The following is a 12,483-nucleotide window of genomic DNA, read 5'->3' as shown; positions in this document are numbered from 1 at the left end:
GTTCACACAACTAGTTAGTTGTATAAGCAGAAGTTGGATCTGGTCTCTTCTTACACAGTGCAAGTATTCTACTGAGTTACAGTGACAAGAGAAGAGGATAAGAAGAGCAAAAATCATGGTCCTTTTAAGGACATTCATTTTTTATAATTCAGTGGGATGTGAGCATTATATTCTCCATTTAATATTTAGTTCATTTGAGAAATGTTTTACTCTCCCCTTCTTGGGTGGATTTTCTCATTTTGGTCAGTTTTGCAACTGGGTTAAAAGAAAAAAGAATTCACTTATTCATGTGAGGGCAAGTTATAGTATCTGCCTAACATTCTAGCTGAAAATAATACTGGCTTTATCTAAAATATGTCAGAGTGACCAGTTAAAAAGACCCCAGTGAAGCTAATTCACTGTTTGTTTTGTCTATAAGTAATCCCCCAAAAACGTTTGGCAAATTTTATTACTGAATTGATCTAACCCATGTCTATTTCTGTGTGGGAGCTATGTGGTATACTCAAAGGCACTAGATAAAGAATTCCTAGATTCTTCTGCTAATGGGCTCTGTAGAATTGATTTAGAGCTTCTGACTAAAGAATGGTCCTACTTTCTCTAGGAGGATTGCCCTTTGCAGATTTTAGGAATGAGTATCAGATGACCCTCCTCGTCATAGACCATGAATTTAGATTTAAAGCTCTTCCTCCTAGTGTCCTTAAAAAGAAAACTGAGACAAACAATGCTGGGAATTTGTTATTCTCATTCTTGGCATCGACATTGGTATGGTGACATTGATGACAGCAGACCCTCAAATGACACAAGTGTCCTAGGCATATCTTTTCTTAATCCTGAGTAATTGGAAAGTTGAAAATAATAATGAATTTAAAAACACATATTTTTCCAGTCACAATTTCTAAAGATAAATGTTATGGACTGATTTGTGTTCTTTCCCCTCCCCTGCCAAATTCGTATGTTGAAGCCCTAGTTCCAGTGTGATGCACTGGAGATAAGATATGTAGAAGGCAATTCGGGTTATGACATCATAAGAGTAGGTCCAATAGGATTGGTGGCATTATAAGAAGAGAGCGATCTCTGTCATTGCACATTCTCAGAAGGAAGACCATGTGAGGATAGAGTGACAAGGCAGCCATCTGCAAGCCAGGCAGAGCTCTCACCAGACACCAACCATGCTGGTAGCCTGATCTTGGACTTCCAGCCTCTGGAACTGTAAGAACATAGGTTTGTTATGGCAGCCCAACCTAAGACAGCAAACTATTACCAAATCTTGAAAGTGTGTCAGAAAAACAAAAAATTTTTTAAAAGAGAGGAAAAAAAAGTTTTCTACTCAGTCTCAACCTTGCCACCACATGACAAAATTGATAGAAATTAAACAAGCAACTTAAAGGACTTTAGTGAGGGCCAATGGTTGTTAGTAATAACCTTAGCAACCTACACATTTTTCATTGGTCTATCCTCAAAAACAGCAAATTTACAAAGCCATTTACTAAGCAGAAAATAGTGACGTTTGCTGAAATGACCCACACTGATGAGTGCTCTTGCATACGCAGTTAAAGATAGCTTGCTAAATATTTTTCTGAGCTCCAAGTAAGAACTGAAGTCCACTAGTACTTGATTTGAACAAATTTTAAACTTCATAGAATTGTGATCTGTATTTTTCCATATATGTTAACCTAATCCTTTATGCTACAAATATATGGCCAGAGACTGAATTGGCTTTCCTTCTTCTTACTAATGGATTCCCCCAACTCTGAGTTTAAGCTGAGCATATTTAGAGACTGTATTTCCAAACTTTTCCTTTTCCAGCTAAAGAGGCCAATATGACAGGAACTGAAGTGATATGTCTAAATTCCAGATCTTGTTATAAGAAATCCACTTGCCCTTCACCTTCTTTTCCCCCTCCCTGAGAACTGTTAAGGGTAAGGGTAAGCTGACCTCACCTATGTATGGGAAGGTACTTCTGCTCAGGGACAACAGAGTTACAAGAGCGAAGGAACCCGAGTCCTGGTGTGTCTTTTTGGAGCAGTCACTCACCCACCCTGGACCACCTGTCTAGATCTAAAGTCCCTGCACTCCTAAAGCTTTCATTATAGTGAAGAAGGGGGAAGGGGAGTCAACAGACAATAATAAAGTAAACACAGTTAAACAAAACAAGTAGGACATATTAGCTATATAAAATAAGGCTCTAGAGCTAGATCGTGTTTAAATCTTGGTTTGCAGTTATCCACTGTAGTAACTAGCCTCCAAGGATGACAACAACCATCCATGCCCCAGCCAATGAACCATAATACATCCTGGTATTCAGATTCTTGTATAGTTCCCTCCCCCTTGACTCTGAGAAGACCCCATGACTTGATTTTGACCAAGAGAATGAGGCAGAAATGATGTTGTGCATTCTTCCAAGCTAGGTCGTAAGAAGACTTTCAGCCTCCATCTGGGTATTATAGAATGTTCATTCAGAAGGAGGCCAGCTACCCTATTAGACTGTCAGGCTGAGGAAGCCATGCGGAGAGACTATATAGAAAGAGACGCCCAGCCAGGCCCTAGTTCTTCTAGCCATCCTCGCTGAGACACTGAGTATGTGAATAAAGAAGTCACCTTTGATGTTCAGTCTAAGCAAGCCTTCAGATGACTCCAGCTCCAGATGCCTTCCAGCTACAACAACAGGAGACACCAGAAGTAAAAACCAACCATCAGAACCTTGTCAACCCACAGAAATAAGAGAAATAACTGAAGTCACGAATTTGAGTTATTACATAATAATAGACAACCAGAATAGCAACTTTCTGAATGAAACACTTTTCTTAATCTCTCTGTAAGTCAATTTTATCTGTAAGTTTCCTAACTCCTAAAGTTGCTATTAGAATTAAATGGGTTAATCTGGAAAATACAACAGTGTCTGATTTGTGGTAAACTTTGGCTACTGTTATTTGTTACTAATAAGTAAAATGGGATGATAGGACAAAAATATTCCTAAAAGGATGCTCAGGGTAGTTCTTGCTTTGAAGGTGACATTTGAAATTAGACCTGAAAACTAAGAAGTCAACCTTGCAGAAAGCCAAAGAGAAACCTCCAAAAGAACAGGGACAAAGGTCCTGACCTAAGCAATGATACAGTATCATTGAGGGACACACACATGACTTTGTATGGTTGAAAGTGGTAAGCAAAGTAGAGCCATGCCAGCCATGATAAGGAATTTGGACTTTATAGCAAACACAATGGGAAGCTTTAAGGAATTTGAAGTAGGAGAATGACTTGGACAATTCCTTTGGAAACGGATTTTAGAAGGGCAGGAATGGAAACAAAAGGTCCTCTAGGAGACTTCTATAGTCATCTGAGCAAAAGATTTTGATGGCTGGAACCAGAGTTTTAGCAGAGGAGATAGAAAAAAAAATGTAAAAAAAGAGATTGAAAGAGTGGCCCTTGGCGACCCATCAGGCCCTCATGGTAGAGATGAGATTTTAACAAGGCTATTCTGGAACTTACATTACTAAAACACCTTTAGATGAGGTTCTAGGCATTATGCCCAGGGATAGCTTAAATCTACCTCATTTTATGTAATTCAGGATTCAGTTGTTACAGGGGATAACAGAATATAAGTTTTCTCACATATTTAGTTGTTATTCAAATAGGAAGAACAATTCAAAGCACTCTGGCTTTGTGCAAGGAGCATTAGAAGGCAAATCAGGACATAGGTTCAAGTGGCAAGTTGGTCACAGATAACTCATGTGAACCTGCACAGAAATCTTGGCTAGTTAGGTCTCCCTTGGTCCTCCGCCCTTCCAATTCTGACCATCTATTACTTGAGGGTTCTATTTTTTAAAAGTATATCATCTGGAAATATTTCATGTTTCTGAGATCAGGAGTCACAGTCTCAGGACTTTGTTGCCGGTCCTGCGATCCAAACTCCATGACTCTTCACTCCTCCAGCCGAAAAACACCTGCCACAAGGTTATGATCAGGAGATAATCACCAGAAATAGGCTTCAATTCTAGCGCACGTCTTCTCCTAACCTGACAGGAAGGAGGTTGACAGCAAGTTGGCCCATCTCTGTTTTATAGCCACCAATAAACATGTCTCACATATATGTGTTTTACAGGTATCTTTCGTGTAATCCACAAGATTTATTCTTTTTAGGAGAATTTAGGAGGATTTGTTCTCAGGCTTCACATTAAGATACAGACAAGTCATCTTCAAACAAGCTTTTCTAAAACTCTTTTATTAAGGGGGGGAAGTCTCTGGCACAGATCTCTATTAAGATGGTCACTTTGTATATCAACTCTTTCCTTAATAGTGACAACAGAAAGGAAAGATGCTACATAAAATAGAGGAATGGAGGCAGAGTTCCTCACCCAGTACCCAACTAGAGGGGGGTTGTTCAGGTCCCCCCCCCTTTTTTTTTCTCAATATTGAGTAGGACTGATACAATTATTCTAGGATTGGGAGGACATGAAATTGAATTTGGAAAGTTTTATCTCTCACTATCTTCCAGAGTTCCTTCAGCCAACTTGCTTCTTAAGGTAAACTCTGTCCTTGAAGCACATGGGCTTGGCTGCTTTCAAAGTCACATTATGGAGCATGTAGATGCAAGGTTGCTTCTTGGGTATAAAAGCCATGAGATGTTTGGACTTTCTTTGGACTTTACTGTTGTTGGTTTTGTTTTGTTTGCCAGCTTTAAATCTTAGTGTTGTGGGTTTGGAGCTATAATTCATCGAATAAAATGTGGAAAGGGCAGAAAGGGTAGGTGAACACGAAGAGGACTTCTGATTGTTGATCATAATTGATGCCAGGCATAGATAACGCAACACCTGTATTGCTATATTGACCTCCTTAAATAGACACCAATCTCACTCACTAGTGTTCTACTCACTTTAACTGCTAAAATATGATAGACCAGCACCATTACAATTTGGAACACATAAGGAGAGACAGTACTCACTTTATAAATTAAATTAAAAATGTAATTTAAAAGAGGGGAGGCAGCTGGGTGACTTAGTCGGTTAAGGATCCAGCTCTTCATTTCCACTCAGGTCATGATCTCAGGGCCATGAGATGGAGCCCTGTGTGAGGCTCTGCACTGGATGTGGAGCCTACTTAAGATTCCCTCTACCCTCTGCCCCTCCCTGCCCTTGCTCTTAAAAAAAAAAAAAAAATAGAACCAGATTTAAATAAGCTTATGAGCAGGAGATGGAAAGCAATCAATTAGTTGCAGCCAAGGATACAGTGACAATTTTGTTGAATGGAAAAAGAGCCACTGATTTGCACAGAAAGCCCAGACATTTTTTAAGTGGTGGTTGCCATCAAGTAAAGAGAATAACACCTCAGGAGGTGTTCATTAGAAGAGAAAGGGAAAAAAAAAAAAAAAAAGAATTGGCAGTTTCTCCAATTTGTCAGCCTGTGTGCTTTCTGGCCAAAAAATGGAGAGTATGAGAAAAGAATTAAATTTTTAATTGGAAGATATAATTCCCCCCCCTTTCACCCCAGGAAAGAGAATGTGATGGCATATAAAGTCAGAAAGAAGCCTGTAACGGTTTCCTTCTCATAAAAAAAGAAGCAAATTATTTCATCCAAGCACAACTGAATCAGATTTGAACTTCCTGAAAATTTATCAGCTGATAGACCAGGATTTAAGTTCAAGGACACATTCCACACCTAATCTTCATTTTACAACCTTTGGAGATAGATTTTCCTTAGCCCTGAAATCTTTCAAAGATAGTCTTTCTTGCAAAACAAATCGTTAGAAGTGTACAGCAAATTGGCCAGATGTCTCTGGGGCATAAACTCTCTCTTAAGAGTAAAGCAAGAACTTTTAGTAACTACCTCCTGCTTTCAAACCACAAGCTTTCTAGTTGGCGTTTTGAAACAGTAATGTTCTAAGTATTTCTCTTTTATCGAAAGAGTTAATACAGCTTCTCAAAAGTGCTTCTCTTCTCACAGAATATAGTTTATATTTGGGGAGAATTTGGCACAGCTTAAGTTACAGCTTAACTGGTTTTCTTAGTAGAATCCAATAAGGCATTTCTCCCACCCATTTGCCCCTTAGTGTTTATTAGCAGGGAGAGACACAAAATGTCAAGAGGAAAGAAAAAAAAGTATTATTTATACTAATGGACTTTCTTCCAGACTTCACATCCAGATACCTAAATAACAGCCTTCTTCACATCTTCACATCCCAAACTGGTAACCATCCCCTGGAGAGTGTTCACAGACACCCCAAAGTTCATTACTAACCTAGCTGCCCTTCCCACTCTAAATGTATCACTGCAGGATAAGTGGACTTAATCCTTGCTTATCTAAAAAACAATAATAATTGCTATGCACATAAACCAATTTGTGGCATGAAGCTAGTTTTTCTCTCTTCCAAAAATTGCTCATCTTACACTTCAGACCTTGAAAAAATCGCAGAAATCTGTTCAGCAGTACTTATTTCTATGATGGTTGCTGTCCTTCTAAGAGCCTGAGCAGCCTACCAACTGAGGTGTGGCAGATAACCAGACCCTATCCCCCCTGACCAAAAGAGAGTGCTCAGAGAAGCAAAATCTATACAGCTTAATAGCTTGGTATGTGGCCATAGTTCTTTTTCTTAACTATGATCCCACTCCAGAGCCTAAATAAATACATAAATAAATTGTGGCTAGTTTGCAGATATCTCAGGAGCTGCAAACATACATTTCACAAAGTGTGACCAATGCCTACTTTCACAATAGCTCTTTTAACCTAAAAATAACTTCCATGTCTACCTAAGGGCAAGAAAAGGGAGGGAAAATCCAAAGAAACTAGTTTGGGAATGAGTGGGGAAATGTTTAACAGGCCTGCTGGGTGTTCTCTTAATGCTGTCTTGGATCTCAGATTAAATTATTATATTTTTTCTGTGTTGTAGTACTGGTTCCGTTGTGCATGAGGACAAAGGCAACTTCAACTTGATATTTCTGTCATCCCTGCTGTGGGAAGAGTCCTGTTGCTGGTTTATAACATCAATCACTCTCACAATAAATCTTGGTGGTGGATATGGTCATTTAAATCTCCACCTGCACAAACAACAGAAAATAAGAGAGCTCATAAATCTCTACACTGGTGATTAACAAATTTTGGATCCTGGGCAAAGATGTTATGGGGAGGGGTTCTCACTAATTCATTAATAAAGACTGATTTGCTGACAATCTGTTTAGTTTACAGCATGGGGGAAAGCAAACAAGACCCTGCTAACAAAACAAAACGTTAGAGGTTAGTGAATTCCCAGCTGAGCCAGGATTAGAGATATGATATCTTAATGTAGGAGAGGGGTACAGACCGCCAGCCAGAAGTTCCGAAGCTGCTCTTACACTCTGCTCCAGCCCTCATCTTTGGTGCCTAATTGCAAGGAAAGAAAACCTAGAGAAGAATCAGTAAGATCCATGCGTTCCATCTCTCCAATTTTATTTCACGGATTTTGTGCAAGCTCTTGGTTTCTGGCGCCCTTTGCTTTTCTACTTAGCTCTCCAGATTTTCTTATGCTCCAGGAAAAAGAGGGTCTTGGCTGGAGTTAGAGATAGGAAAGGAAAAACAAAACAAAACAAACAACAACAACAACAAAAACCTTTCCTGAAGGGATAGCAATGCTTTGTGTTCTGTAATAGCAACTTCGTGTGGGGAACCCGGGTAGCAAAGAGGTCCTAAGGAGGAGGCCAAGGCAATGGGGGAGGGAGAAAACAAATCCCAGGCAAGATAATATCTGAGAGCCGCTAAGGTTCTTAAGACATTCTTAAATGCATTTCTAGAAAGAAATTTAGGGGAAAGTTTTAATTTCGTCACAAAAAGATTACCAATTAACAAAATGCTTTCCATACACTTGCGTGACTCTCTCTCACCGCGACCCCACTCCCACTAAACTGTGTATGTTGCTGTGGGTGTGCGAGTCTCAAGGATGTTTGTGTACACACAGGCAGTTCCTTAATAGCTTTGAAGGGACCAGGTGCAGATGGATGTTTGGGTCCTTTCCCTGCATCATCCTAAAGGTTCAGTGAAGTGCTTGTTTTGTTAATTTACCCCAGTTCAGGAGAGAAGATACCTTGGTAAAGCCACAGTCTCAGGCAGGAGGGAGTTGTTCGCTGTCTGGATTTTAATTGGTGTTTTAATTGCGGTGAAGTGAGGACAGGGAGATGCTTGTGAAATTTGTGTTTGGAAGGCCCGGGAAGAGCAAAAGAATCTGGTCATTTTCCTGAAATCCTCACTAACCACCAGCTATGACCTCTTAAGAGGGAAAGCGGGCCTTAGGAGATGGCCCAGGAGAGGGGCTGTGGGTGGGGCGCTCTCCTCCTGGGCCAAAGTGGAAGGTAACTGGTATTTGCGTGTTGCAGTTGAGAGGATTTACATTTCAAGTTGGAAATCAGGGTCTCTGCCCGAGTTTCCCTCCGGTTGCGAAAGGGGTCTAAGAGTCCGCTAGGGCCTAGTAGGCCCCTCCCCTGGGCTACAAGGATCCGCCTCTCTATTCCCCCAGATAAATTCCTAGTGTCCACCAAATTCCTCAGCGCTCTCTCACACTCCTCTGCGGCCACGACTCCGGGGGTGGGGAAACACAGCCGGGTTCCTCCCCGCAGAAGCCCTCTCCGTTCCTTCTCACAGCTCTGGGAAGGGGAAAGGGGTTTGAGACTCAACCAGACCCCAACTCCAGTTCCCAACACGAAGTGGCTGCTCCACATTCCACACCCGGGGGCCCCCTGGTTTGGGGCTCGCTCTCGCGCGCTCTCTCTCTCTCCCCCCACTCTCTCTCATCCTCTCCCCCAAACATGTCCACCGGCTCCCTCAGCGATGTGGAGGATCTTCAAGAGGTGGAGATGCTGGACTGCGACGGGCTGAAAATGGACTCGAGCAAAGAGTTTGTGACTTCCAACGAGAGCACCGAGGAGAGCTCCAACTGCGAGGCGGGGTCTCCCCAGAAAGGCCGCGGAGGCCTGGGCAAGAGGAGGAAGGCGCCCACCAAGAAGAGCCCCTTGAGCGGCGTCAGCCAGGAGGGGAAGCAGGTCCAGCGCAACGCGGCCAACGCGCGCGAGCGGGCCCGGATGCGGGTGCTGAGCAAGGCCTTCTCCAGGCTCAAGACGACCCTGCCCTGGGTGCCCCCGGACACCAAGCTCTCCAAGCTGGACACGCTCAGGCTGGCATCCAGCTACATTGCGCACTTGAGGCAGATCCTGGCTAACGACAAGTACGAGAACGGTTACATTCACCCGGTCAACCTGGTAAGTCCGCGGGTGCCGCTGCGGCGACCCGAAAGCCCCCGCCCGGCGCGCCCGCAGCCGGCTGTGCCCAGTGTGTGTGCGCGCACCTCTGCCGCCCCCAGCCCGGCGCGCCCCTGGGGACCTTTGCAGGAGATCCCACGCGGCCCTCGCTCGCTGCCCTGCAAGCCGCGGGAGCAGGGATGATTTATGCTAGTGTTTGACGTGGCAGCCCAATTAAGAGTTTGCAAGTGTATTGAGCTGGCAAAGAGGAGGGCTCCCCGAACCCGCGCCAGCACCGTCAGGGCTGGTGTGGAACGGGGAGCACCGACCAGCTGCTGCGCGCCCAGAAGGCATTTTATTAATGCCTTTATTTTTCTTTGAGCTGAAGAACTTGGTTTTTTTCTCTTTCTCATTTTTTTGTACGCAAAAACACCCAACTCTGCTTCTTTCCCAAGCATATTTGGAACCATTAGATACAGACAAATTCGTGCCCGCATAATTGTCATGTAAGTTCCCAAGTACTTCAATATTCGGCTCTTCTCTTACAGGTAGGTTAACATTTTTAATTCCCAGAAGTTCTAACAACTATCAGCATAATCAGTAAATTCTCACAAATATTAGTGTAATAAATGATACGAGTCTATAATAAATAACATTAAAATAGGTCACTCTCATCGAAGATTTAAAAACGTGATATATTTTATGTTAAAAAGTATGCCTATTCAGTCTGTCTTTTAAAATTAAAAAAAAAAAAGTAATGCTGGTTGAGGCGAATTTTCTTTCAAATGTATTTTGCTGTATAAGAAGTATGGGTTAATTCCTTTTTCTATTCGATTTAATTTTAAGACTTCCAGGCTCTAAAGAAAAACAAGGACCACAACTTACTAGCACCTTTGTTTATATATGATAAGGATGAGAGGTTTTCCTCTTAAAAGTCGTCTTATCGGCCAGCACTAGTGGGAGAGGTTTGAAACTTTGAATTGTCTTCTCACTGAATTGGTTTCAGGAATTGGGGGGAGGGGATCCAAAACGACATTTTGCCCCGGTAAATATTTCTCCCTCTAATTAAAAGTTTATTCTTTTTCGAAAAAAAAAAAGATGAGTAATTAGCTTTTAGAAATATGGAACTAAAATGAAAGTAATCACTTCGTTTATAGTTGCTGCTGCGCTCGTCTTTGAAGAAACGTTAAGTGAGCTTTATTCTAAAACACCTCGGAAAGGAGAAAAGGCAATGCTCCCTTAGCCCAGTAGAAAGATGATCTTAAATAAAATATGAGTGTATATTATTTTATTAGCATTATTCCCCTCCCCTTAAGAACCACCGATTAATTTAGGAAGTGTGTTCAAAAGCCCGGGTTTGTGAGGGAGGAAATGAAAGCTGGCAGTAGAAAAACAGACGGGGAGGAAAGCAAGCGGTCGGAAACCTGGCCAGAGCCTCAGAAGATGGGCCCGAAGGCACTTCGCCTGGAACCTGGTGTCCACTTGGTACGAGGACCTTCTCGACTTCCCTGCTTGGGCTCACGGGGACAGGGGCCTCCAGATTGTGCCACGGTCCCAGCACCTTTGGGCTTTCCAAGGACTTGTTCTTTCCGGTTTCTCTTACAACTAGGATGAACCCCTTTGCTCTGTCACCCCGAGCTACGGCTCGGCACCAACCCTTTTTCATTATTCAGCCACAGGCGCACTAGAACACCTATCAAATTGCAGCGATAACGGGTCTCTCCAACTGCCTGCCCCCAACTCGCCTTCTCCTTTGGTCTCAGGCTCGGAGCCCACCCTACTCCTCCTCCAAGGCCACTTACCTCCTCCACTCTCTTCTCTCCTGCAGACGTGGCCCTTTATGGTGGCCGGGAAACCCGAGAGTGACCTGAAAGAAGTGGTGACCGCGAGCCGCTTATGTGGAACCACAGCGTCTTGACCCTGGAGGTGCGAGTCTGGGAAAGGCGCGCTCCCAGGGGGGAGCGGGCCCCGGGAAGGCGACCCCTGCCCTCCCTGCTCTCTGTCTGTGCTTCCCCCTCGCAACGCTCCTCTCCCTGTCCGCCCCCGCCCCCACCCCCGCGAGAACACTTTACAGCGACGAGGAGATTCGTTTCCAGACCTGAGGAGATCAATTGTACTTACAAAGATTCCCATCTATTTAACTTTATTAACTTCTACCGTGAATGACTCTGCAAGCCTTGCTGGTCCAAGTGCAATATGTAATTATAAATATATAAATAGATAATAAGAGCCTATCAACGTGTATCTTTTGTACAATATGTTGTAAAATGTAGATCATAGAATAGCTGACTTTGACAGTCACATTTATAAAGTAATTCACTTAAAGATATATATATTTTTTCAAACAAGTTTTGCTACTTTCGAAAATAAATCTCTCTTTATATTGCTAAAAGCCCTGACATTGGTGTGATTTTTACAAAATATAGATAGATAGGTAGAGAGATAGATACCTTAGAAAAGTGGGAGAATATGGGGAAGCCTGATAAGACAAGTGATTTGTTTGAACCTCAATCCAGACTTCTAGAAATGGGAAAGATTAAACACAATTTCCACGGGGAAGGTGCAGCTCATATTTTGCAATGAAACCTCAAAAAGCAACTCAGGGCTCAGGTTTGCAGGTTACTTTTAAGATAATTATAAATAATGTAACCGTGAACCAAAAAAAAAAAGAAAAGAAAAGAAAAAAGAAAAAAAAAAAAGGTTGGGGGATAACATTACTAACAGTTACACGATTCCAGGGGAGAACACACCAAAAGGAAAATCCGATTTTCAAGTATTTCACAGTAAAATTGATGACAGGAGCAGGAAGATAAATTTCACTTTTTGTTAGTTTTCTGGGCGCAGACGTGAACCTGAGCAACCCGCAGTACCAAACTGTGAAGAAATAATGGGAGCTATGAAAAGTGTAAATTCCATAACCTTTAAGAAGTGCGACAACATACACTACATATTTCTTCTTAGTAATTAATGAATTACTTCTAACATTGTTCATGCCTGCCTATCGGTCACAGTTAGCCGTCGCCTTCAGCTCCCGGCCACGACTTCCGGCGGACTGGGTTTTAATTTAAACATCTTCCATGCTTCGGAACAGCTCGTTGGGGGAAGATTAAGTTGAGATAAACAGAGAGGCGAGGCTGAGGAGCCTGGAACCGGGTTCACTCGCTGCCCCAGAGCAGCCCGCAACGGCCGATGCGCCAGATGCCACCGGGGCTGTTTAATGTTCGGGGTTATGACCGCAGTGTTTACAAGACGTCTTCGGTTATTTATACTGTTATTCCTCGCAGAGGGC

The 12,483-nt window shown here is 42.7% G+C and overlaps 1 protein-coding gene and 1 long non-coding RNA gene across 2 annotated transcripts in view; one reads left to right on the top strand and one right to left on the bottom strand.

The window, feature by feature from the left end:
• LOC116588436 overlaps positions 1-11,089 on the bottom strand; it is a 42,226-nt gene extending 31,137 nt beyond the window's left edge. The window contains exon 1 of the long non-coding RNA XR_004284941.1: positions 10,997-11,089. This is a non-coding gene — a long non-coding RNA (uncharacterized LOC116588436). The remainder of the gene's footprint in view (positions 1-10,996) is intronic.
• On the top strand, positions 8,487-11,586 carry TCF21 (transcription factor 21). Its single transcript, XM_032339470.1, has 2 exons — positions 8,487-9,215; positions 11,023-11,586. Exons 1-2 carry the CDS (start codon positions 8,766-8,768, stop codon positions 11,110-11,112), a joined length of 540 nt encoding a protein of 179 aa, XP_032195361.1. The 5' UTR covers positions 8,487-8,765; the 3' UTR covers positions 11,113-11,586.
• Positions 11,587-12,483: the final 897 nt, after the last annotated feature.

Source organism: Mustela erminea, chromosome 4 (assembly GCF_009829155.1).
Source record: "Mustela erminea isolate mMusErm1 chromosome 4, mMusErm1.Pri, whole genome shotgun sequence".
Taxonomy (NCBI): Eukaryota; Metazoa; Chordata; class Mammalia; order Carnivora; family Mustelidae; genus Mustela; species Mustela erminea.
The sequence above is the reverse complement of the archived record's forward strand: the minus strand, read 5'-3'. Positions and strand labels throughout refer to the sequence as shown.